This window comes from Frankliniella occidentalis, unplaced genomic scaffold, assembly GCF_000697945.3.
Source record: "Frankliniella occidentalis isolate FOCC.00 unplaced genomic scaffold, Focc_3.1 Scaffold22, whole genome shotgun sequence".
NCBI classification, from domain to species: Eukaryota; Metazoa; Arthropoda; class Insecta; order Thysanoptera; family Thripidae; genus Frankliniella; species Frankliniella occidentalis.
The window spans coordinates 773,004-785,286 of NW_026267152.1; the positions used below are offsets into that span (position 1 = coordinate 773,004).

Genomic DNA, 12,283 nt, shown 5'->3' on the forward strand with positions numbered 1-12,283 from the left:
GCGTATGCGCCTGACCTTCTAAAGGCATTTCACATGAAAAGAGGGTGATACAAGGAAAATATTTCTAGGAAATACAGTGGTTTGAAAGGAAAATCATTATTTTGACGATCAGCAGTGAGCAAACGTCTACTCTCTGATCTCATCCCAACAATATAATTTATTACCAGAAATTTTATTTTCTCGCCTTGTTGTCATAGAAACAAGTTTAAGCAGGCCCTGCCTAACGTATTAATAATAACTGAAACAAATGGTTTGCCATTTCACAATAACCTTTTGTAATCTGCTCGTCCGTTGAACTCAACTAAAATAGTGAAAGTGAAATTCCATTTTAAACCATGTATTTTTGGTAAGCAGATAATTGGACCTTTGCGCTGAGGCTGCCCACGTCCCTACGCTAAAATGATTGGATCAGCAAGTGAGTGTCATGAAATTTACAAAGAAATAATAATTGATTGTCTAGCAGGCACCATCAGTGATAGACGGCGCTGGAAGCTACGCCACAGTTGGGATGTCTTGCACCTGGACCTTGCAGCCACCTCTCGAACTACCCTCATCGCCCTCTCCCTCTGCCACTTGCAAACAGACTCGCAACACTAGCAGTTTCTCGATTACTTCTATTACTCCGCCCCTTTGCCCAAGGCGTCGAGCAACTCCGGAGATCCAGGTCCATGGGACTGCTACTTTACACGACCAAAGCTCCGATCTAGCCCAAAATGAGGCACCCTTCGAATTTCCCGTGGAAGTGGAGCGAATGGTGTCCGAGTTGTGTAGCTCCTCAAAGGAGAGTCCTCCCACGTATGAGTCGTTCGGCCTGAGCGTGGGTATCGGCCTTGACTATGGCGGCCTGCACTTCAACGATTCGATTTCTGCACCCCCCACCCCCCCTGCCAAGCAGCGCAGCCCCTTCAGCCTCCTCCAGGTGCCCCAGCAAGTGCCACCGCCACCGCCAATCCCCGTGAGGGCGGCGGCCGAAGTGCAGCCCATACCCACCCAAGCAGCCTTCCACTGCGCGCCAGGACTTCGCTTCAGCGAGCCCTCCCCAACTCCCATCCGAGCCGACCCGCCCCCTGCGAACCTGCCGTACTTCCCCGAAAGCTATCCTTTCCCCAACGCGTACCACTACGCGGGTAAGTCCTCCCCCCAGCCCGGGGTCGTCCCGACAGGATCTATCCTCACGGAACTGCCCCTGCCCGACGGCGACACTAGTTTCCGGGAGCTGGTGGTCAAAGGCTGCCTCGAGCTAGAGAGCATACTCCGCGTCCACAAGCAGCACTCGTACATCGGCGACCTGCTGACCTTCTGTCACGCCATCCGCGAGTCGGCGGCGGCGGCCGCGGGCGGCGAGTTTGACGCGCCGAGCGATGAGACGCGGGCGCTCATCATTGCCTTCTTCCGCCTGGTGAGCTGCTGGCTCGGCCTGTTCCCCTGCCAGCAGGAGCTGCACTCCGCCTTCAGGGAGTGGCAGCAGGCCTCGCGCAGGGTCATCGTCGCCATCCTGAGGCGGGTGCCGGCGCTGCAGCAAGCACAGCAGCACGCGCGCGAGCGGCTGCTTTCGGAGGGCGACCAGTGGCGGCCCCAGCACGCCTCACCGGCCCCGCCCCCGCCCAGCAGACAGGTGTGGCCCAAAGGCCAGGCAAAGGGGCCCGGCAAGAACTCCCCAAAGACCCTCCCCCAGAAGAGTGCCCTCCGAGGGCCGGCTAGCAAGGACTGGTCCGAGCTGGCGAGGGTGGACGGCACCCGGCCCGGCCCCAACCTGTCGAGGAGCACGACGCTCCCGCCGCCGGCCTGGCGTGCGGAAGACACTGGTGCGGACGCGAACCAGGTCGAGTCCAGGGCGAGCACGCGCCTGATGGGCACGGGGACCGGGCCGCCTCCAAGCCTCGACTCCACGTTCGCGGGCGGGGGCGCCGTGGTGTATCCCCTGTCCTTCAGCGAGAGCGCGACCCCACAGCGGCCCATAGGCAGCGCTAAGGCGAGCAGGTCGTGGCGCAGCCCCCCGGTGGCGGAGACCCCCAGGACCGCAGGGAGGCACCACGCGCCCGTCGTCAGATTCGACCTGGACGGCTCGGACGAGGTGCACCATGGCGCATACATGAAGCCCGGCTGCTACGACGTCCCGATGCGACAGAGCACGCCGCCCGCGGCCCCCGCCGCCCCGCCGGGCAGCCCCCTGGAGAGCAACGCCGCCGCCCCCCTCACCTACCCCCTGACCACCCCTGCGCTGCCCCCGCTGCTGCCCGCCTCCATGACGATGCTGCCGCCGCCCCTGTTGTCGGAGACCACGTGGCAGGCCGCGCTGGCCTCCGCCGAGACCCTGAGCAAGGCGCTGCAGTCTCACGAGGACGCCGGGCGGGAGGATGGAGCGGTGGAACAGGCGATCGAGATCTTGGGTTTCGTGGACGGCGACGCTATGAGCCACGCGGGCGAAGTGGATGACCCCGGGGGCATGCTCACGGCCGCCAACCCTCAGGCGTCCCGCGGGTGGCTGCCCCTCGCGCAGCTGGAGGTCGCCGAGCAGCTAGTTCCTACCTCCTTCACCGTCAACGAGTCACGAGCGAAGGACTTCTCGAGCAGGGGAAAGAAGGTAAAGCCCCGAGCGGGGGCGTCGAGCTCGGGCAGAGTGACCCGCGTTGTGGGACGGAGTCGATCCTGGAGCAGGGGGATCCAGTCCTGCACCCAGGCCTCGGCCCCTCAGCTCAGCCCCACCACGGCGCGGAAGGCGAAGGACATCCTGGGCGCGCTGTACGACCTTCACAAGGCCGAGGACACTGAGTTTGAGGTGGGCGAACAAATTGCGACGGGCGCGTGTCGGCGATGAATTAATTTGTTGTTTACTTTACTCTGCTGTGATGCCAAAAATGACTTTACCGGGTCTGCTTGATGCTTGTAACCTGACTGAGACTTGACTTATCTGTCTCCCGGCCTTTGAGGTCCCCAACAGAAGTCAGCTCGATCTACTGTCTAATGTACTGATTTTCCTTTTTCGCAGGAGGGAGCGCCCTTTGACCTCGACTCGATGTCTCAAAAACTTGAGTGTCAGGCTTACGAAACACTCGATCAATTTGAACAGGACTTTCGCCGGGTCTTATTTAATCACACCAATTGCAGCGGGGTGCGTGAGACAAAAATATTCGGGCTCGTTTTTATTTCCCTCACAACGGCTGTCATTTTCCTGGCTAATTAATTATCCCGGGATTCCATAGGACTCGGCCAAGGTGTGCGCCGGGCGCACCAAGGCTCTGGAGAAGGTGTTCGACGACCTGCTCGAGCACCACTTCTGCTCCAGGAATCTCCAGGACTCCGAGACCTGCAGGAATCCAGGACTCCAGCTTGAGGACCCGGATCGGATCCCCGCAACGAGGACGGCGGCGCACTCCGCCCCGAGCCAGAACGACGAGGAGGGCACAGGGGAGCCCGAGCCCACCTTGTCCATTGCGGAGAACCTCGTCTCCGCCGCCGGAGTGGGAGCGGGACAGCCGAGCGGTACCGATGGTGAGGAAGCGCCAGCCAAGAACGAAGAGTGAGTTGGGAGGGACTTCCCTCGAAGAACGAATCCGAGGAAACTCTGTGTAGCGAGGAAACGGGAACGCATGAGTAGGTTTAAGCTAAGTGAATGGTGCTTTATGTACTCCAACCGTTTCATAATTTCCGATTTTCTCTGTGTAATGTCAAACATTTGGTCTCTTGTAATCTGTTAAGTGTACGTTGAATTCTATAGGATCGTCTACAGTGCAGTGTAATTGTGAAAATAGCATGTGAATCAGGATACCTCCGCGTGAATGTGTCAATGGCGTTTTAAAGACATTGTGATTATTGATGTGCGATAAAGTGAGAGGGGCATTTTTTAATCCGGCATAAACGTAAAAATGCTGTTTATGTACGAATTTTCAAATAGTTTATTATTACTCATTTAAATCTACTCGCGATCACAGGTGTACGTCGAACAAATATGTTCGCTATATTTCACAACGGGGCAACAAAACGAAGACAACAAAAATAGAGTATTTAAACGAATAAACAACAGTTATTCTAATGCAAGAACTGCTCACTGACTTATCTTCTTATCTGTCATCCACTTTCAAATAAATCACTCAATCCCAAGTCGAGAGCAACTCTTCATCGGCCTTATAGAATGAGCAAAATGCAATTGAAATTCTTTTGGAAGTACTTATAGCTACATTAGAAAAAGCACTCGTCTCATCGGAGGTTTACCCACAGCAATTTTCTAGAAATTGTAAGAAAACAGGATTCGAAAATGACTGCAAATCAACAGAAAAGGATATTGGTGCAGAAAGGAATCCAATTTTCACATACTGTGATCACCTACAGTAAAGTACAAGACTAGCTATTGGTAATTATATTCCTATTATTTGACTTTTTTTTTCAAAGATTCCAAAATTAGTTTAGAGTGGCGTTTACTGGCTTGCTGTGCACCAGTGCGTGCAACAAAGTTGCAATCAGCTGCCAAGGTCAGATTAAAGGATTAGCCGACACGAACCACCTTATCGTTTTAAGATCGGTGGCTTAAATTCCCTGTTTATAAATGCATTTAACTCAAGACTGATATTAGTTTTTTTTCTAGATTATACACATTTTACGCCTGATTCCAAGTTTTGCATAGTTAGTCTCTAAAACGAAACCAAGAAGATATGATTATTGTCTTAATAATCAAAAAAGGGAAAAGAGGTCAGGTGTGTCGTTGCCACGGGCTAGTGAGAAACCTTCAAAGAAACACAAAAAGGATAGAGTTCAGATGTGAGCTCCTCTCTAAGGTTTGTTGAGCAATAGAAACGTTGAGCTCTGATCTCTCTTGTTTCGATCCACACGATGTTTTGGTCTCACTTTGTTCGACAAGTCGAAGGCAGTGACGAGTCGGTCCGCTCTTCGGACCACTCTACAGGACGGGCAGCACCATTATATCTACCGTATTACATGTTACGATAAGAAGTAGTAAAAAGAACCTAGGCGCGTTCTGGCGCTCTTCTGCTGAGTGTGTCTACGACGACAAAACCCTGGCTTGATCCAGGTGCTCTAACTCTCAGACCGTGGTCGCGGCAGGTCAGGACGAGGCCGTGGTCCAACCTCCCGGGCCTGCAGAGACCACGGTGTCATCCGAGATCACTATTATCTAGTCTAGTCTCCCCGCGTGGAGTCCTATTGGGCTCTCGGCTGAGTCGTTTATTCAGACGTCCTCGCTCTAGTTAAGGGACGGTCAGCCACCGCCGATGGTACATGACAGATCACGGGGAGGTCTAAAAAAAAGAAAAAAAAAGTTTTTTTGTTTTTCAGTTCATCGTTTTCCCAAAACGGGTTGCGCTTGCTGGTCGAGGTGGCAGTGCTTGTCAGGCTGCGAGCAGCGAGCGGGGTCGCGGAGCCATGGGGAGGCTGCCGCCGGGGATGTAGCCGAGCGCGGAGCACCGGCCGGAGAATCAGTAGGCGAGCACGGCGTACAGCGAGCCGAGCAGCACGGCCGCTACGCTGGCCGCCGCGGTGCTGGCGCCGTTGCAGTTGTTCGTGAGGCACGAGCACACCTCCTGCCTGCCGCCGAAGCCGGAGCGCTGGTAGCACTTGCCCTTGTAGGTGGACTCGTCCCAGCCGCAGCCGCGGATCACTCGTGAGTCCGGAGGCACTGGAACAGGAAGGGGTCGAACAGGTCACACCGAGAGCCGGCGCAGCCACAACAGTACACGGCAGGCGAGCGTCTCCTCATTATTTAATTATTCGCTCGTGTTTTGGTGACGGCGGCCCCAGCCGGTGTCAGGACCAGCCGACACGTCGGACATCGATGAGGCGGCCGTGTTGCGGACCAGCGGCAATGACCTCCGGCTGGACGCTCAAGGGCACGGCACGCGATGCCACTCCGCCACTTCTCGTCCGCGGCACACGGCAGGTCACGGGTCACGCGAGCGAGGAGCAGAGCGCCGCCGCTCGCGCGCAGAGAGGCATCCCGGGCGCCTGATGGGTAGGCAACGCGAGCGCACGGCTGCGTGCCGGGCCGAGGGTTGCCTACTCGCAAGGCGCCATGGGCGCCTGGTGGGTAGGCAACGGGAGCGCAGGGCTGCGTGCCGGGCCCAGGGTTGCCTACTCACAAGGCGCTCTATGTGCTTGGTGAGTAGGCTACGGTGGCGCACGGCTGTGTGGCAGACTTAGAGTTGCCTCCCCACCAGGGGCTCTAGTGACCGAGTTCTAACGTAGTTGTTATGTTGACGTCTTTTCTTTTTTTTTGTCTGAGATACTTACGTCCGTTCACCTCGAATTCAATCGACTGGGTGATCTTGCGACACATGGTGAACTTGGCGCCGTCGATGTGCTCGCTGCAGTCCTTCTTGAGGTTGTCCGGCGGGATGTCCAGGGCGCACCGGGAGTCATTGTGCGAGTTGCACTCGTAGCAGATGAGCCCGGAACCTGCGGAGCAAAAGAGGAAGTCGAGGTACAGTCGGTGCCGCGGTATCGACCAGCGCGGCAGACGACCCCCTCCCTCCACCCGCCCGGCGCGGGATCACGATAAGGTCCTTTCCGTCTGGCATTTCGGCTCCTCGGGCAGGGAGGGCCCTTATTAGTATGGACCCCCCTCCCCCCCTCAGGGAGGGCCCGAGCTGGGCCGGAGGCTCGCGCCGTCCTTGGGGGGGGGGGGGGGGGGGGGGGGGGGGGGGGGGGGGGGGGGGGGGGGGGTGAGGCCGAGCAGGGGAGGGGGGGGGGGGGGGGGGTGCCTGCGGAAGGCAGGGGGCCGTGCAGCCTCCAGGTCCAGCGATCAATATGAGGGAGCTGAGCGGGTTCACCACAGAGCGGGCGGGGGGAGGGGGCTCGGCCGCCCCTTCGGCCGGGTGCCCCACACTGGCGCGGCTGGGCTGCAGCTCCGCGCCGCTTCGTGCGACTTCTACCGTAAGGGAGGACGGTGGTGGTGGTGGTGGTGGTGGTTAGGCATAAGGATGGAGATGTGGTGTCGTCCTCCTGCTACTCGGACTGGAAGAGTAGTGGTGGTGGTGGTGGTGGGGGGGGGGGGGGCTAGTTAGAGCCGCGGCCTTGCATCCCCCCCCCCCCCCCACCCCCCGGACGCACGACATTGTGGGGGCAGCAGGGCGTTATCGGATTTTCTTGCTCCAAAGGCCACGCTGGGGTGGGGGTGGAGGGCATAGGGCTAGGCTAGGGGTAGGGGTGGAGGGGCGGCAAAGCGCGGCCAGCATGTCCTAGCGAACGCACGGTCGTGTATAACGTGTCAAACACAGCGGGGGGAAAAGGGACGGGGGTCAACCAGAAACACGAAAAGCGGGCAGTCCGACGACCGACGATTTATCAAATATTCATCGGCGAGGGGCAAAAAAAGTAGTCCCCGCCTGCCGGAGCGCCTGCGGAAGCGAGGGTAGGCCACCCTGCGAGACATCCCGGCGCGACGGGCTTGCCTATCTACCAGGCGTCTCCAGAAGGCTCTGGCCCGTCACGCGACCGTTCAGCCGATGCCATTTGAAGAGTTTTCTCGGGGGGTGGCGGGGGTATGGGGGGAGGAGAGTGAGAGGGTGGAGGGGGGAGGGCTTGAGGACATAGAGGCCCCGGCCCCGCCATCGGCCCATTAGCACGGGAGCGTCAACTCTCATTGAGAGGCGCCGCGCGTCGGGTCGGTAATTAGAGAGGCCGTTCTTCCGGTTAGGCAACGAGCGGCTCTCGCACCGCTAACACGATCAAGAGCGAGCGGCGGGTCCAGCACAGCCATGCCCGACACAAAGTGGGGCAGTGCGGCAGAGCCGTGCGGATGGATATGACAGTGTGGGAGCGGAGAGAAAAATGGCAAATCTATGTGTGTCGCCCCTCTCTGCTCTGGCACTCTCTGCCGGCACTGCTGAGCAGCCCGCCCTCGGCCCACACCACCGGCCCGCCCCCCGGTCGGCGCAGCTCCCTGCCGAGCTCCCCTCCCCTATGGCCGGCGCGCCGCCGCGGCCCGCGCGGCCCCCCCATGCGGCCAGTCCGAGACCCTTATCAGTGGCCGTAGAAGGGTGCAAGTCACGCACAGGGGTGGCGAGCTGCAGGCCGCGGGCGCGTCCACGGCACTGCAGCCTGCCCAAAGACCAAGGGTTGCGGTAAGGGTAGCTGGATGAGAGCTGCCGACTGATTCCGAAGAGCGCTCTCCTATACAATCCGTACAGCTCCGTCCTTGTCGCACTTATGGGGCAGCTCCCCTTGAGCGCTCTTCGGAATCAGTCTGCAGGCCGCAGCTGCGGGAGGTGGCGCATGCAGCTGTATGAGAGGAGGCCGCAGCTGCGGGAGGTATGACGCGTCTGCACTGCAGCTGAACGCATCCGCACCCGCGCCGTCGCGTCGACGGCGACCTTGAGGAGGTCGTCTTATCGCGGGGAGCGCCTGCCTTACGCTACACTACACGCAGCCGCTGGCTGAGCAGGTGTATCTCCAGAGAAGTGCGAGTATAGTGCACCTCTGCTGGGAGGGCCGACCCACACACCTGTGCCGGGCATACCGTTGGGCGCTCAGGGCGGGACCTCGTTCCGGACCATTGCACCTCTCCCCCCTTCCCCCCTCCCTCCGGGTCGCATTGTCGCACGTTAACGCCATGCTGCAAGGTCACGCGCTTCTCCGCGCGCCACGCCCCGCCCCGGGGGAGAGAGAGAGAGAGAGCTCCGCTAGTCAAGTCCATCTGTTTTGCAGAAGTCCGCGACCTAGGGGGATAGAGTCGGGCCTCGCGCGGCGTGTTGCATCGCTATAAATGTGGAGCAGAGCCAGAGACTGACAGGAGGCGACAGAGTTATCTCTGGTGGTGCGAGCAGCGCGTCCTGGGCGTAGCGCAGCGCCCCTGGCAGCGGGTGCCGCCGGGCGGGCGCGGGTCCGCCGCAGGGGGTCAGCGCCAGTAGTCTCCGTGCACTCGCGCGGCTTGTTGACCAACAAGGGGGGACTTTGGAGTAATCGCGGGGCGAGATCGGGCGAGGAAGCAAAGCCGAGAGAGCATTGGCTCTTGCTTTGGCTTTGCGTGAATGGCGCGAGAAATGAAAATAAACAAGGAACCCCCCCCCCTCCTCGAACCCCCTTTCCGCCTACCCCGCTACCCCTGCGTCAGAGTATCTGCGCTCGTGTGGCGGCGTGCCGGGCGGGGCGAGGGCGAGTCGAAGCGAGGCGAAGGGAGGTGGGGCGGGGACGGCACGGACGTAGCTCATAGAGGACGATGGCCAAGTGTGGGAGGTCGAGCAGAGGCAAGCGCGCCCGAAAACACGCAGAGTTTTCCTGGCGGCAGCTGTTTCGCGCGCGCGCGAAGCGGAAGACGGCAAGACGGCAGAGGGGAAAGACTGGGTAAAAGAGCGACTCTGCAAAAAGAAGTGATGGGGGAAGTAGAGGAGATTGAGATTGCGTTTGCCGCCACCGTGGCTGTATGGCTCACGAACCCTTTCGCTATGCACTTTCTTGGTGGTCGGACACGAACCTCCCATCTAGGGGGTAGGGGGGGGGGGCTGACCCATAACGCCTGGCACGCAGTCTGCCAGGTGTTTGAAGGGGGGCGGGGAGTGGGAAAGGGAGGGGCGGAGAAGCGGTGCAGACCATGGCGACGACAAGGGGCTTATTGAAGCGTGGAGAAAAGCCAGTCAGTCCGCAGAGCGCAAAAAAAAGCACGTAGTGGTGTCGCATGTCGCTGCCGTGAGCCGAGAACTCCCTCCGCCGCCGTGGAAACTTTTAGATTAACTTCACGACGCCGGGAGGAGGATTGCAGTTTGTCGATCCACGGCAGTCCTACGAGGGAAAGGTGGTGGCGGTGGGGGGGTTTGGAGGGTGCGAGTACTGAGCAGTACGGTGCTGTACTGAGCGGCGTGCTGCCTAGAGCTCGAGGGCTGGCAGGAAGGAAGCGCGGGTCACGCGAGTCGCATATCGAGCATCGAGTAAGCATCGTTAAATGCTCACGGCAGGCACTAGTCGAAACAGTTGTTATTAACAGCTTCGAGCAGGTTTACGATACTCTTCCGCCGAAAGCGGTCGTCCAATGGACGGCACTAAAGCACCGTTCCGCACCACGCCGGTGACACGCGCTCGATACATCACGGTGCGCTTGAAGCTCCTCTTTACGGCGCTGGGGGCGGGGGGCCGGGCGCCGCGGGGGCCCTAGGGGCCCTGGGGGCCGCGGGGGGCGGCCGCCCTTCCCTCACCGCGCGCCCGAGCTGGAAGGGGCCCTCGGCCCGCCCCCGAGCCGCTCGGGGGGCCTCCCTGACTGTGACGGCGAGGTGCAAACGCTTACCGGGCTGGGCGAACAGGGCGACGAGCACCGCCACCGCACCCAGGGACAGGAGGACGTTGGCCATGGCGGGGATGAGGTCTGATCACTGACACACGCACCGGGCACACACTGAGACTAGCACGGGGAGCACGGGGACCAGCGGCGCTGCGAGAGCGCTCTGGCGGGGAGGTCGGTCTACGCTTAGTCCGGACTGGGCTGGGGGCTGAAGGGGGTGGGCAGGGCCGGGCGGGGGGCGGGCCTCGCTGCGCACACCGGCGCGGGGAGCTTCTGCGCACCGACTTTCAGCGCGCCGAGTGCCGGCGGACGGGCCCGAGTCCGCGCCGAAGTCGCGTCTGCCGGGCGCGGGGCGCGCGGGGGAAGGCCCGCGGCGGAGCCTGGGTCTGCGCGGTCCGAACCGTTTCGAGATCGGTCTGCGCCGCGGACTAGCGGGGGTCAGGAGGGGGTCATCGCGAGGGGGTGCGGGGGGCGCAGCGGGGAAACGCTGGCGGCGGCAGCCTCCTCGCGAGGGGGCTCAGCCACCCTTGACGTCTACCCCGGCAGCCGGGCCAGCCGGGGTCCAAGCGCCGCCCCCTCGCCCTCGCCCCTCTCCCGGCGCGCTTCCCTTCAGTCCCCCGGAGCCCCGGAGCCGCTTGGCACGCCGAAACGAGACTGGACCGGGGCCAAAATGGAACACGCGCCGCTGGCAAGCCTGTCCTGGGCGCGCGGCGGGGCGGGCACGGTGTGCTGGGCCTGTGGCATGAATGAGATGGAAATCAAAGCCTGCACTGTGCACACCGGGGCGGTGCGCCGTGCGGGATGCCTGCCCCCCTCCTCCTCCTCCTCCTCCTCTCCGGCCGCCGCACGTCGGGTCTGCAGCCGCGCGCGTTGGGCTTAACTCGGTAATTGGCTCGACCCAGACCCATCCTAACAACAGGCGGGCGCGGCTTCACACAGCGATGAATGGGACCTCCCTATCGCATCATGGGCAGGGCACCGCATTTGTAGCGACCCGCGGGGTTATTCGCATCGGCCCCGTGGCGGCCCCCTTCTATTTCTACAGAAGGAGATAGTAGCGAGGGCGAGCGCGCGCGCGTGTGGGAGAGAGAGAGAGAGCGAGCGAGAGAAAGTGGGTAAGGAGGTAAGGAAGGAGCGAGAGGAAACTAGGAGGAAGTGATATGGACCTGTAGGGCACCTACCGGAACCTAGTATCGGACCCTTGCAGCACCCTGAGGCGGTGCAGTCGAACGCGCTCCCGCTTGGGTGTCACGTGGCCCGCCGCGCTCGGCCCGCTATCGCATCGATACAGAGAGCGGCACTGCGCGCCGCCGTAATCGTTATGCACACGTTATATCGCATGAGCCGCCCCCCAGGAGGGTCATTAAAGAGCTCTTAAAAAAAAAAAAAAAAAAAAAACAACCAGCCTTGCCACCATCCTTTTCGCTCTCTTTTGACTTGTTTAGATGGTGCTTCCAGCGAGCTACCTGCTGACACCCTTCTGGGAGGGTGATCGTGGAAGCTGTTTGTCGACTTCCGATCCCAATCCTCCAGTCGTTCAACGAAATATTCAAATTTGTGGGGACTGTAACCCTCATTGGGTTTGGAAGTCGAAAAGGCCCGTGAGCTATGCTATGCGATCCGATCACCCTACAGGGTCGTATACAGGCAGACGGAAAGGGAAAGGGGGGGGGGGAGGTACCGATTATTCGCGACGGTCTGGTATGTCGAATAGGGGATGACGGCGGCGTCGGCTTCAGAGAGGAGCTCCTCGAGTCGTCTTGTCGGCGGTGTGGGGGGCGCACAAGGGGGATGCTGTGCTGGTCCCGGCTTATCGAGACGGTTTGATTGGGGACTTGTTCCCTCTTGGAGCCCCCCAGTCGCCCCCCCCCCTTTTTCTGCAGATTAGGGTTTAGAAATAGTACAGATGCAACAGGGAAAGTGCTGCATATAGAAGATGGCTACTAATTATTATTATCAAAACTGAACCTCGAAAATTTCCGTTCTGGGGGGGTTCTGGGACGGAAAAATTAATATGATGACTTCAATAGTATTTTTCCATAAAGGCCTGACGTCCCCCATGAG

The 12,283-nt window shown here is 60.1% G+C and overlaps 2 protein-coding genes across 4 annotated transcripts; one reads left to right on the plus strand and one right to left on the minus strand.

The window, feature by feature from the left end:
• The first annotated feature begins 68 nt into the window (after nucleotides 1-68).
• LOC113211331 (uncharacterized) lies at nucleotides 69-3,999 on the plus strand. Of its 3 annotated transcripts, none has more exons than XM_052264907.1 (4): nucleotides 69-346; nucleotides 461-2,779; nucleotides 2,990-3,112; nucleotides 3,204-3,999. In XM_052264907.1, the coding sequence occupies exons 2-4, from the start codon at nucleotides 509-511 to the stop codon at nucleotides 3,522-3,524; spliced, it is 2,715 nt and encodes a 904-aa protein (XP_052120867.1). In that variant the 5' UTR covers nucleotides 69-346; nucleotides 461-508; the 3' UTR covers nucleotides 3,525-3,999. The 3 variants fall into 3 exon arrangements, with proteins under 3 accessions (XP_052120867.1, XP_052120869.1, XP_052120868.1); XM_052264909.1 differs by having other exon boundaries at nucleotides 461-2,584; XM_052264908.1 differs by having other exon boundaries at nucleotides 464-2,779.
• LOC113211324 (uncharacterized) lies at nucleotides 3,873-10,416 on the minus strand. Its single transcript, XM_026429666.2, has 3 exons — nucleotides 10,226-10,416; nucleotides 6,241-6,405; nucleotides 3,873-5,629 (listed from the first exon to the last, which is right to left on the minus strand). The coding sequence occupies exons 1-3, from the start codon at nucleotides 10,287-10,289 to the stop codon at nucleotides 5,430-5,432; spliced, it is 429 nt and encodes a 142-aa protein (XP_026285451.1). The 5' UTR covers nucleotides 10,290-10,416; the 3' UTR covers nucleotides 3,873-5,429.
• Between the last annotated feature and the right edge of the window lie 1,867 nt (nucleotides 10,417-12,283).

What these genes read in the sequence shown, in the direction of transcription:
- LOC113211331 (XM_052264907.1), top strand. Translation starts at nt 509, where the DNA reads ATGTCTTGCACCTGGACCTTGCAGCCACCTCTCGAACTACCCTCATCG. An exon ending in CCGAGGACACTGAGTTTGAG is followed by an intron (nt 2,780 to 2,989) that starts GTGGGCGAACAA and finishes CCTTTTTCGCAG; the next exon opens with GAGGGAGCGCCCTTTGACCT. An exon ending in ATCACACCAATTGCAGCGGG is followed by an intron (nt 3,113 to 3,203) that starts GTGCGTGAGACA and finishes GGGATTCCATAG; the next exon opens with GACTCGGCCAAGGTGTGCGC.
- LOC113211324 (XM_026429666.2), bottom strand. Translation starts at nt 10,289, where the DNA reads ATGGCCAACGTCCTCCTGTCCCTGGGTGCGGTGGCGGTGCTCGTCGCC. An exon ending in CGCCCTGTTCGCCCAGCCCG is followed by an intron (nt 6,406 to 10,225) that starts GTAAGCGTTTGC and finishes TTTGCTCCGCAG; the next exon opens with GTTCCGGGCTCATCTGCTAC. An exon ending in TGAATTCGAGGTGAACGGAC is followed by an intron (nt 5,630 to 6,240) that starts GTAAGTATCTCA and finishes TTCCTGTTCCAG; the next exon opens with TGCCTCCGGACTCACGAGTG.